A 12,121-nucleotide genomic window follows, 5' to 3' on the forward strand; every position below is an offset into this window, starting at 1 on the left:
ATAATTTTAAAGGATCTAGAATTTCATCAGGGAGGTTGAAGATATTAGAAGAAGGAATGTTTGGTCATGTGACCTTCATCAGGTAGAAAATGTTGCAGCTTTGTATTTCAAGAACTTGTCAAGATACCTTCATTTTAGGATACATTTCAAGGGGGTGATCTATCATTGGTATATATATCTCATTCTATGAAAGGTGTTGCAGCAGCTTTGCTGATTTCACTCATTTGTGCAATTCCTTTCATGAATTTGCTTTACTCATGTATTTTCACTTGTATTAAGGGCTTGGGGCACCCCTTGTGCTCCCTTTAATACAATCGTTGCTTATAAAAAAAAATAGAGAAAGTGGGCATGCTGTGTTTATGTGTTCTTGGATTGGGAGTGGAAGGGTTTGTTTTAAATTCCATCTCTCTGTTTTTTCTAGTTCAATTTTATTGGGTTTTTCTCTAGGTTTAAATTTGTCTGTGCTGCAAGAGACATACCATCTTCTCAATGATTTTGGATTGAAGGATTTTGGTTTTTGGAAGGGAAAAATGGTTGGGGTGAGGGAGATTGTGAGAGGGAGGGGATGAGGGTGGGAAGAAGAAGGATGAAGAAGATGGAGATGGAGAGAGGGTGATGGTGGTGGGGAGAGGTAGAGGAAGATGGGGAGTGAAAGAACTTGTTTTCAACCATAGGGACTACATTGAAATTTTTAAAACTTTTCCAACATTCAAGGACTAAATTGAACCATTCCTAACGTTTACATGTCACATCAGCCTCTGCCTTTAAAAAAAAAAAAAGCCATGTCACACTTCCGTTAACGGACGTGAACATATTTTAACGGAGGGACTCCTGATGAAGGAGATTTAGCACATCCAAGGACCACGGGCGTCATTTTGAAAGTTTAGGGATGAAGTTGAAGGCGGCGGACACTTTCAGGGACCAACTTGGCTATTTACCCTTTTAACAAATCTTTCGAGACACAAGTAAAGTGCTTAAGATAAGAGATGAGAAAAGCACACAAGGATTTTATCCTGGTTCACTTGATGAATCACTCAAGCTAGTCCAGTTCACCCGTGAAGGTGATTTCTTCCTTCTTAGAATGAAGGCAATTCACTAATCAGAGATTTGTTACAACTGCACTTGAAACCTACAAGTGACTAACAATACACTGACTTAGCTCACACTAAGATTCACTCTCTTAGTCTTCTCTAGGATCCGATCAACCTTGATCTCCTAAAGGTAAACTAAACAATTGTTTAAAGAATTTTGTTTACAAAGAAATTGCTTCTGAAAAGCTTGTAGTAAACACAATGAATTCGATGAAGAAAGATAGCTTAGAAGATTTGAATATTGCTTGCGCGTATAAGTTTCTTCCAACCGCATCTTTCAGTCTTCAGCCTCTATATATACTCCAAGGATTAGGGTTTGAACATTGCATAGGAATGCTACCGTTGAAGGGCAGATATGGGATTTCCAGCTTCTGCTGTGACTGAGAATGTTAGGTTAGGTCGTCAGGATAGTACACTTGCTTTTGTACTTTGGATAGTGACGTGGCCTTTAACCTTGTTGACTTCTGATCAGAGGAATGCTTCGTGTTGGAACTTGTGAAGCTTGTTGATCAGAGTCAGAGGAAAGCATGGATCCTCTGACCGTTGTACCTTCTGATTCTGAACTCAGAGGAGAAGTACTTGGTCTTCAGAGCCATTTTGCTTCTGGACTTCAGAGTCTTCACTTTTCAGCTTCTGGATCTTCAGAGTCTTCTACACCATCAGAACTTCTGAGCCTTCATAGTGTCTGGGTTATCAGAACGTCTGGATCTTCAGAACTTCAAGTGAGCTGAGTCCATATCAGAGCTTCATTAACTTCAGATCTTCTGAAGCTTTTCTACTGTTCAGATTGAACATAGAGATTGCGAAAGCGTTGCTAGGGTCACTCTTTAAGCAAAGTGCTTCTGATTTGTGTGAGATTATATTAAGGTCAGAGCCTGTTAAGAGCACACTCAGAAAACACGTTAGTACCATAATTGTTCATACTAAAATGTTAACTTGTAATCATCAAAACAGAGAGTTGTACTACATGATCAAAACATGATCTTACAAATATGACTCAATCGTGACAACGATTGAACAAACCAAAGATCTGTCTACTTTATCAGTGACAGAATTAATGGGCTCTCTTGAAGCATATGAGCAAAGATTGTGTAGGCATGATGAAGATACACTTGAAAATGTCTTCCAATCAAAGCTCAAATTTCGACAACAGAATAAAGGATATGGAGGGAAGAGGAATTATGGAGAAACTTCTAGAAGAAGAGAAAGTTCTAGAAATTTCTCCAAGAACAGTCAAGATAAAAATTCTCCTTGCAACATATGCAAAAGGCTAGGTTACGCCGAGGCAGATTGTCGGTATCGTGATAAGCCACAATGCAACTACTGCAAGAAGTTTGGGCACGTGGAGAAATATTGTTACAGTAAGAATAGACATCAAGCTAACCTTGCAGAAGAGCAAGAGCAAGATCAATATCTTCTATATGCCAACCAAGACTTAGCCGGAGAAACTGGAGAAAGCTGGTACTTGGATAGTGGTTGCAGCAATCATATGGCCAAGGATGAGAGTATCTTCAAAAACATTGATGACTCTGTCAAAGTGAAAGTTCGTCTGGGAAATGGCGCTGTGGTGGAGTCAAAAGGTAAAGGCACCGTCATGGTGGAGACAAAGAAAGGTACGAGACTCATCAGTGATGTCTTACTAGTTCCCAACCTGAAAGAGAATCTCTTAAGCATTGGCCAAATGATAGAAAGAGGCTATACTCTTCACTTTGAAGGAGATGTATGCCGAATCTATGACAAACATGACAAAAGGGTTGAGATAGCCCAAGTTAAGATGCAGAAGAGCAAAATAAGCTTCCCTCTAAATTTCAAATATGTAGCTAACATTGCCATGAAAGCGCAAGTTGATGATTCATGGCTTTGGCATAGAAGATTTGGCCACTTCAATACACAAGCCATAAAGCTACTATATCAGAAGAATATGATGAGAGACCTTCCATCCTTAAAGGAGAGTAATGAAGCCTGCGTAGGGTGTCTCCTCGGAAAGCAACACAGAGTGTCGTTCTCAATAGGCAAAGCATGGAGAGCTAAAGACGTGCTGGAATTGATCCATACGGACGTGTGTGGACCGATGAGGACGCCATCACATGATAACAACAAGTATTTCATTCTCTTCACTGATGACTTCTCTACAATGACATGGGTCTATTTCCTAAAAGCAAAATCAGAAGTTTTTAGAGTATTCAAAAAGTTCAAGGCCCTTGTCGAGAAACAAAGTGGAAAACATATAAAAGTTCTTAGAAGTGATCGTGGCAAAGAGTACACATCTCACGAGTTTGACAAATTCTGTGAGGATGAAGGCATAGAGCGACAACTTACAGTCGCATACACTCCACAGCAAAATGGAGTGTCTGAAAGAAAGAATCGGACGGTTATGGAGATGGCCAGATCAATGCTCAAGGAGAAGAAATGCCAAACACCTTTTGGGCAGAAGCAGTCTACACTGCTGTCTATATACTCAACAGATGTCCAACAAATGCAGTACAAAATAAGACTCCAATTGAAGCTTGGTGCGGCAAGAAGCCATCGGCAAAGCACCTAAGGGTCTTCGGATCTATATGCTACATTCATGTGCCAGATGTGAAGAGACACAAACTAGAAGAGAAGACTGTACGAGGTATCTTCCTCGGGTATAGCACAAAGTCTAAAGGCTACCGTGTCTACAACTTACAAACAAAGAAGCTTACCATCAGTCGAGATATTGAAGTCGACGAGAATGCTTCTTGGAATTGGGATGAAGAAAAAGTGGAGAAGAACATTCCCATACCAACGCAACGACCACAAGAAGAAGTTGAAGAAGAAGAAGAAAACCCAGGTGAGCCTTCTTTACCTCCGCAACAACAAGAACAACAACAAGATTCATCACCGGAGTCTACTCCTAGAAGAGTAAGATCCTTGGTGGATGTATACGAAACTTGCAACTTGGCCATACTTGAGCCTGAAAGCTTTGAAGCAGCATCAAAGCAAGAAGTATGGGTCAAGGCAATGGAAGAAGAAATTAAGATGATAGAGAAAAACAACACATGGGAGTTAGTAGATTGCCCACATGGAAAAGACATCATTGGGGTTAAGTGGGTCTACAAGACAAAGGTCAACCCTGATGGCACTCTACAGAAGCACAAGGCGAGGCTAGTAGCGAAGGGTTACTCACAACAACCTGGCATCGACTACAATGAGACATTTGCACCAGTGGCTCGTCTTGATACAATAAGAGCTCTAATAGCTCTTGCAGCACAAAAAGGTTGGAGCATTCATCAATTAGATGTCAAATCAGCCTTCCTCAACGGCGTACTAGAAGAAGAGATCTATGTGGAGCAACCACAAGGATTCGTGTGCGTAGGCAATGAAAGCAAAGTGCTAAACTAAGAAAAGCTCTTTATGGCTTGAAGCAAGCTCCTCGAGCATGGTATAGTCGTATTGATCAATACTTCATCGATCGAGGTTTCAGGAGGAGCAAGAGTGAGCCTACACTATACATTAAGACTCAAGGTCAGCATACTCTCTTACTCTCCTTGTATGTAGATGATCTTATCTACACAGGAAACAATACAAAGATGATGATGGAGTTGAAAGAAGACATGATAAAGACCTTCGAGATGACCGACCTTGGCTTGATGAGCTACTTCCTCGGTATAGAGGTAAGTCAAAGAAATGATGGGATATTTATCTCACAAAAGAAATACACGGAAGGCTTACTCAAGAAGTTCAAGATGTATGACTGCAAGCCTGTAAGTACTCCACTCGTGACAAATGAGAAACTACATAAGGATGATGGAGCACCAGAAGCAAATGCATCGCGCTATAGGAGTCTAATTGGTAGTCTTCTATATCTGACAGCTACACGACCAGACATCATGTATGCTACAAGTCTTCTATCAAGATTCATGCAGAGCCCAAGTCAGATACACTTTGGAGCAGGCAAAAGAATCCTAAGATACCTGCAAGGAACAAAAGAGTTTGGCATATGGTACAAAACCATAACCAACTCAAGGTTGCTTGGCTACACCGACAGTGATTGGGCAGGTTCGGTGGATGACATGAAGAGCACCTCCGGCTATGCTTTCTCACTTGGTTCAGGAATATTTTCTTGGGCATCAAAGAAGCAAGCTACAGTTGCACAGTCAACAGCAGAAGCAGAGTATGTGGCAGCCGCTGAAGCAACAAGTCAAGCTATATGGCTACGTAGAATACTTGAAGATTTGGGAGAAAAACAAGATGGGCCTACTATACTCAACTTTGACAACAAATCAGGTATCGCAATGGCGAAAAATCCAGTACATCACAGTAGAACAAAGCACATAGCAATCAAATACCACTTCATCAGAGAAGCTGAGACAACAAAAGAGATTCAGCTCAATTACTGCAGGACTAAAGATCAAATGGCAAATATATTCACGAAGGCATTACCGAGACCAAAATTTGAAGAGCTACGCACTATGCTTGGAGTTGAAGAAATTTGCATCAAGCAGTAGTGTTAGAATATGCTGCAAATTTCTAGAAACTACTACACAATACCATTATAGAACTAGAAACATGTAGACAATGTAATTTCTCGAAAAGTCTAAAAACTCTCTAGAATTTTCTAATAATTAAAAAGTTCAACAACCGACATATACAGTCGGTGAAGACAAGCCTATAAATAGGCATGATAGTCACATTTGTGAGGTGGGCTCCAGCAAACCAAAAGCCTTGTATAATACACAGGTTTCTAGACCAACACGATTTACTTGCTAACTTTGCTCCTCTGTTTCAATATTTCTACTATTCTAAAGTCCCAAATTACTCTTCTGCTAATCATATACTATCAAGGACTTAGTGGTTTTTGTTTTTGTTTGTTTCTGTCTTCGTCGGTTGTATCAAAAAAAGACTATATAAAATTTCCATTGATTGGAGTATACCAGGTTATAATTATCATGGTAGAAAACTGTCCCCTGTTCAAACTGAGAAGGATGAAAGTTAGAAAAAATTGGATTTGCGGAGAGAAAGGTAATTGTGATTCATAGTAGAAAATTTGATTTGTAATTAAAATAAATAAAATGGAAAGCACTTGATCGTGCGTGGAGTCCTCGTGCTATATAGCACTTCTGTTTTTTAAACTAAAGAAATCAGGAAGGGATCTTGTCAGCTAAAATAACATGTCTAACTCTATGTTTGTATTTAATTGAGTTGAATATGGAAATCCGTGGTTATCAATCCTACAATGTTACACCTGTACGTAATTAATTTGATCCGTTTTACGCGTGTTGCTGGATGTCCACCAGACACGGTGTCGATCTCCATCAATGGCAACTCCTCACTAAATACTACATTGACTAATAAACAGTTATATATAGCTTTTTCTCTCCCTGGGTACCCTGCTTCTCTCTTGTCTGCTATGGGAGCTTTTGCCAGAGATTCCCTACTGGACTCTCTCTCCTTTTGAGCCTGGTGCAGCTACTCGGAGACAGATGCAGGCCTCATTTTGGCCCTTGTGGAGCGATGGCATGAGGAGACTAGTAGCTTCCACATGCCGTTTGGGGAGATGACCATCACCCTGGACGACGTGTCGGCTCTTCTCCATCTCCCAATGGGGTCGAGGTTCTATACGCCTGGGAGGGGGGAGAGGGACGAGTGTGCAGCGCTATGTGCTGAGTTGATGGGAGGATCTGTTGCTCGTTATCATGCTGAGTTTGATAAGAACAGGAGCCAGACTATTCGCTTTGGGGTCTTGCAGACCCTGTATGATGCTGCGTTGGAGGGTATGTCTTAATTATTACTTGATTAAATAGTATCTATTATTATTGTATTGTTATTAACTGTTAACTGAATTCATTTCATTGTAGAGCACCGATATGAGGACGCTGCACGGATTTGGCTGGTGAACCAGCTAGGCGCGACGCTCTTTGCTAGCAAGAGCGGTGGATACCACACGACCGTCTACTGGATAGGTATGTTGCAGGATCTCGGTCGAGTGTCCGAGTACGCGTGGGGCGCAATTGCGCTCGCTACGTTGTACGACCAGCTTGATCGAGCGTCCAGGAGGGGGACGGCCCAGATGGGAGGTTTCAGCTCACTCTTGCTAGGATGGGCCTACGAGTACCTTTCTGATCGCGTCATTATCCGGAGGGCGGATCCGGAGTACTCACAGGACCAGCCTAGGGCGCGGCGGTGGGTTATGTCCCGGGTCGGGCATGCAGGCCTCGATGAGAGGCGAGTCATGCTCGATGAGCTGACGGTGGATGACATTATATGGACCCCATTTGAGGACCATCGGGCTCATCGACCACGGGATCAGAGGGCCATGTATTCTGGCTACATCCGGACGCCATTTGGCCGTGTTGTTCGACGACATCTACCAGAGAGGGTTCTGCGCCAGTTTGGCTACATCCAGGATGTCCCTCGACACCCCTCCGAGATCCAGACGACTGGGTCCCTTGCTGAGACCGCAGATGCTGCCTATGCTGATTTTGTGCCGCACCTGCGCCCTCAGGGGATCCCTGTTACTCATTCGGGAGAGGCTGTGGAGGAGTACATGAGGTGGTATGGCGGTGTGTCCCATCGGTTCATCATCCCTGATGATAGGAGGGAGGAGTTCAGTGCTGTGGTAAGTTTGAATTTTATTTTTCATGCAATTGTGATTTTTTGTTCATGATATTTTATTTGTACACTCACATTTATGTACATTATTTTTGCAGACGGTTGTGCGTCGGGTCGTGGACTTGTTGGAGCAGTCACTGGAGGTGCCAGATGCTCTTACAGTTGGCACGCATGCCCGATCCCTCACTGAGAGGGCGCTGGATCTTATTAGATCCAGCGCATTCATCGGTACCCAGGGAGTAGCCTTTGCTGTTGTCCGAGGAGCTGGAGCTGCAGGAGGCAGAGGTCGTGGAGGTAGAGCCCGTGGAGGCAGAGCCCGTGGAGGCAGAGCCCGTGGAGAGGGTGCACCTGCAGAGGGCGCTCGTGGAGGCAGAGCTCGTGGACCTAGAGGTCGGAGGGGTGGCGGTAGGGGTGGCGGTAGGGGTCGGGGCGAGTGACTGTATATTTGTATATATTTTTTTGTGTACTTTTATATTATGACATGTGACGACATTGTATGGACTCTTTTTATATTAACCACGCTTTCTATTTCCACCTATTATGTTTGGACTCTTATAATGAAAAATAACCTGTATAACTACACCGTGAATAATGAAAGGCAAGATAAGTAACATAAGGCCCATCAATATACCAATGACCATCAAATTACTATTATTAAAAGCAGCAATGAACAACATAAGGGCAAGGCCCATCAGATTAATATTACAGAGCGTTTACAAATGAATATTACACAAAGTGTGGCGTCAGTCTGTGGTGATGTCTACATAGCTTTGGTGACTAAGAGGAACACCAAAAGTAACAAACCAAGCTTCTAATTCTGATGTGAACCTGTGTAAACGTGTAACATATGGGACGCACCAGCTTACTGATATAGGATCAACATACCGTTCCCACTGGAGAGCAATTGGCGGCATAGAATGTCCAGGAGTTAGATGGAGCTACATTATAGAGAATAACAATAAAATTAGATAACTTACAAATACAACAAATTAATTCACAAACTGGATATTAGTGTACGCAATAAAAAAATACCTGTACAAAGTGATTTATCACATGACCAACAGCTATAACACGATGTACAGGAGGTGGACCTTCTCCTCTTAGTGGAAGGTATGACCAACAACCCTGAGAAGAGATGGATATGAAAACCACTTGGAACCTGGTTGCTACAAGGTATCCCATCTCTGGCAGTTGCATCCATTTATCCTCGGTAGCCGGATGACCAGGAAGAAGAGTGAGTCGAGAATGTAAGGCATTAACCACATGTCTGGACCACATTTCATCATACAATCCTCTGTGTCGTTCAAGTTCGTCTATCAACGCTTCCCTAACACATGGCCAACCTTCCTCACCTGATGGTAGTCCCAGTAATGCAGCAATGGCTCTATAGCCACAGTTACCATCGTCCTCAACATTCTGAACTGTGTGTATATATGGGTGGAAAAAGGATGGAAAATGACCCATGAAATAACTTGTATCAGACTTCTTCACACGCTTCTTCTTCTTTGGTGGTTGCGAAGCCTTCTTTGCCTCTTTGATCTCCCTATCAACATGCTCAAAACCTGAAGGATCACGAGTCAAGGATCCTATTGCTTTAACCTTGGGTGGTTTTCTTTCGTTCGCCTTAAGAGTGCGCTTGGACCTTATCTGAACCTCAGGAGTACAAAGTGAACTGCTTTCAGGACAATAGATAGCTTGAAGCTTCCTCCTTACCATACTCTGCCCTCCAGTATCCAAAGAACTGAAATAATGTGTCAATGCCTCAACTTCTGGTTGCATATCTCCATGGTTCATGCCGCAAATATGGTTGCTGATAGTATCTGCAACAGGTTCAGGTACATGCTCCCAACTCAGTCTCTTCCAGAATGGATGAATTGACTCATATGGAATTCTTTCATAACCTGCAAGTTCACAAAAGTGTCACTTTCAATAACAAATAGAATTAATTGACAAGAGAGTGGTTGACCGGTGACCTGCAAGTTCACAACCGCAAGGTAGTCCATGAGTCTCTCTCAACAAGCAATCGCATCCGCCATAGGACTTCATTCTTATATGTTCATCGTCGATGAGCTGCAGGCATTTGTTTGACACAAATCCTCTAATATTTGTGTAAAATGGGAACATGAAAATGTGATCAATTCTGTGAATACTGCGCTCAAACGATGCTAATATTTCAGTATGTCGATTACATGTCAAACTATGCGACGCATCCCAAGAAGTGGCTAGGTCACCCTTGCAATCCCGCAACATCTTCTTCAAACTGGCATGTGCACCCTCAGCCCTGCAAACAACAAACAGATATCTTATTAACTCTCCAATGTAAACAATCTATCAAATGAAAAACATATAACAAGGCATAAATTAAGCTCATATAATTTTTGTACCTGTTACTTGTTGTTGTTCCAAAGTGCATCACATGATTTGTCCATGCCTTGGCAAATTTTTCCTTGTGGACCAACCATGTAGTAGAACAATAGGAGGTAAAGTTGCTGTATTTGTCCTTGCACATATTAAACAATTGCATCCATTGAACTTCAAATTCTTCAACTGTTGCAGCATCCACCACCTCTCCCCACTTCCTCATAACCAATTCAGCAAAATCATCTGTACCAACATAGAGTTTGCACTTTGCCAAAACACACTTGTTGATGTGCCACAAGCATAATAAATGGCTGGTGTTGGGAAGGCTTTGCTTAGCAGCACTCAATAAGGCAAGATCCCTGTCAGTAACAATCACCTTAGGCAACATGGCTTGATCAGCTAATAGAGACTTCATACACTTCAGTGCCCAAACGTAGTCATCTGTGCCCTCATTAACAATGTAGCAAAAGGCTATGGAGTATGTCTTATCTGTGGAAGTCAGTCCAACAATCTCAAGCAATGGAATTTTATATTTGTTTGTCTTGTATGTGCAATCCATAATCACTACATATGGAAATGTGTTGAACAATTTGATAGCATTTGGATGAGCCCAAAATACATCCCTAATGACTTCCGATCCAGGCTCATGTCTTTCAAAGTGGACGTACTTGTCACCGTCCAACTTCTTCAACAAGTGTTGCATTTCTGTCAATGACCCGCGGAGGGATTTTCTTAACCTCTTGCAAGCACCATAAATCTGAGATATGGTAGTCAAGTTTAAAGGATTGTTTTCCTTCAAAGTCAACAGCATCTTTCTCGGTGGAACCCAACTCTTTGACATTTTTTCCACTTGCTCCTTCTCTTCGGAATTTAGACGACCAACAAAATTGTGGCCAAGTAGTGACCTAGCTGGTTCATGGTTGTGTGTACCTTCCATCACCTTTAGCCGCCAATCTCTATCTATGCCATTTTTCATAGGTCGTCCTTTTAGTCTAAAAGGACATTCTGTCTTTTGTGTTCTCGTTCCTTCAACAAGGTCAGGGTCTCTGTAGGGAACATACTTACCATGCTTCTCGCACCCCAACATGACATAAGCTTTTCTGCTTCCATTCCCACCGCTATCTGACTTTGTGATCAACACAACATATCCATTTTCAATCGCAATTCCATGAACCCAATTGATAAGATCATCACGGGTAGGGAAAATCTGTTCAATGATGCATACCCAACACACAAACAAGGCATAAACAAGGGTGATCAAGACATAATAAGAATTGATATATTACACTTTCAAAACAATGCAAAAATCTGTTCAAAGAATACCTGATCAGTTGTAAATAAATGCGAGACATCTATACTTATACACGGGGGTACAAATGCTGGTGGTGGCACCTCTTCAGGTTGCGCATTGTTCAATCCAACTTCAATCAATTGGGATTCATGAAATAAAAATGATTCTGTCATCCCTGGAAGAGAATACGGAACTTTATTATCCATATTGAATACGGAACTTTATAATTCGTATTGAATACGGAAATTTATAATTCGTATTGAATACGGTATATTAATTTTCGTATAGACTCCGAAACTTTATATTCCGTATTTTAACACATCTCAGAATTCAGAAAATCATCATTCTAACTACTTAATCTACTTAATCTAACTACTTAATCTAACAACTTCAACTACTTAAACTAACAACATACAACAAACAACTAACAACACTTACCTCAAATGCTATCTTTTTGCATCCAATGGTGGAGAGCTTGCCAATGAAGGAGTTGGTGGTGGTGGTAGGAAGAATGGAAGTGAGGATGAAAGTGAGGTAGGAGAGGGTGAGAGAGAGGGTGGTCTGGAGGCATTGAGGGGGTTAAGGGGGCTGGTGAGGGGTTGGTGACGGAGGAGTAATGGTGGAGGGGTTGGTGGAGGGAGGAGTAATGGTGGAAAAGGTGATGACTGTCAGAGTTATAATACGGAATTTTAACTTCCGTATTCTATTTTATAGAATACGGAAGTTTAAGTTCCGTAGGGCATTTATGGGTTAAAAAAAAAGAGGTGGGGCGCGGAGCCCCATAGGGGGGGCCCCAAACCCA

At 42.0% G+C, this 12,121-nt stretch overlaps 2 protein-coding genes across 2 annotated transcripts; one reads left to right on the forward strand and one right to left on the reverse strand.

The window, feature by feature from the left end:
* The first annotated feature begins 6,443 nt into the window (after positions 1-6,443).
* LOC130722349 (protein MAINTENANCE OF MERISTEMS-like) lies at positions 6,444-8,203 on the forward strand. The gene is made up of 3 exons (XM_057573042.1): positions 6,444-6,829; positions 6,914-7,674; positions 7,766-8,203. The coding sequence occupies exons 1-3, from the start codon at positions 6,598-6,600 to the stop codon at positions 8,102-8,104; spliced, it is 1,332 nt and encodes a 443-aa protein (XP_057429025.1). The 5' UTR covers positions 6,444-6,597; the 3' UTR covers positions 8,105-8,203.
* Positions 8,204-8,293: 90 nt separating this feature from the next.
* Positions 8,294-12,120, reverse strand: LOC130722346 (PKS-NRPS hybrid synthetase cheA-like). The gene is made up of 6 exons (XM_057573040.1): positions 11,758-12,120; positions 11,352-11,494; positions 10,052-11,235; positions 9,641-9,948; positions 8,700-9,568; positions 8,294-8,605 (listed from the first exon to the last, which is right to left on the reverse strand). The coding sequence occupies exons 2-6, from the start codon at positions 11,490-11,492 to the stop codon at positions 8,411-8,413; spliced, it is 2,697 nt and encodes an 898-aa protein (XP_057429023.1). The 5' UTR covers positions 11,493-11,494; positions 11,758-12,120; the 3' UTR covers positions 8,294-8,410.
* Position 12,121: the final 1 nt, after the last annotated feature.

Source organism: Lotus japonicus, chromosome 6 (assembly GCF_012489685.1).
Source record: "Lotus japonicus ecotype B-129 chromosome 6, LjGifu_v1.2".
Taxonomy (NCBI): domain Eukaryota; kingdom Viridiplantae; phylum Streptophyta; class Magnoliopsida; order Fabales; family Fabaceae; genus Lotus; species Lotus japonicus.

Excerpts from the sequence above, each read along its gene's own strand:
- LOC130722349 (XM_057573042.1), top strand. The coding sequence starts at position 6,598 with ATGCCGTTTGGGGAGATGACCATCACCCTGGACGACGTGTCGGCTCTT. Across the intron at positions 6,830-6,913 it reads GTATGATGCTGCGTTGGAGG|AGCACCGATATGAGGACGCT; the intron begins GTATGTCTTAAT and ends ATTTCATTGTAG. Across the intron at positions 7,675-7,765 it reads GGGAGGAGTTCAGTGCTGTG|ACGGTTGTGCGTCGGGTCGT; the intron begins GTAAGTTTGAAT and ends TTATTTTTGCAG.
- LOC130722346 (XM_057573040.1), bottom strand. The coding sequence starts at position 11,492 with ATGACAGAATCATTTTTATTTCATGAATCCCAATTGATTGAAGTTGGA. Across the intron at positions 11,236-11,351 it reads ATTTATTTACAACTGATCAG|ATTTTCCCTACCCGTGATGA; the intron begins GTATTCTTTGAA and ends ATCATTGAACAG. Across the intron at positions 9,949-10,051 it reads GGAACAACAACAAGTAACAG|GGCTGAGGGTGCACATGCCA; the intron begins GTACAAAAATTA and ends TGTTGTTTGCAG.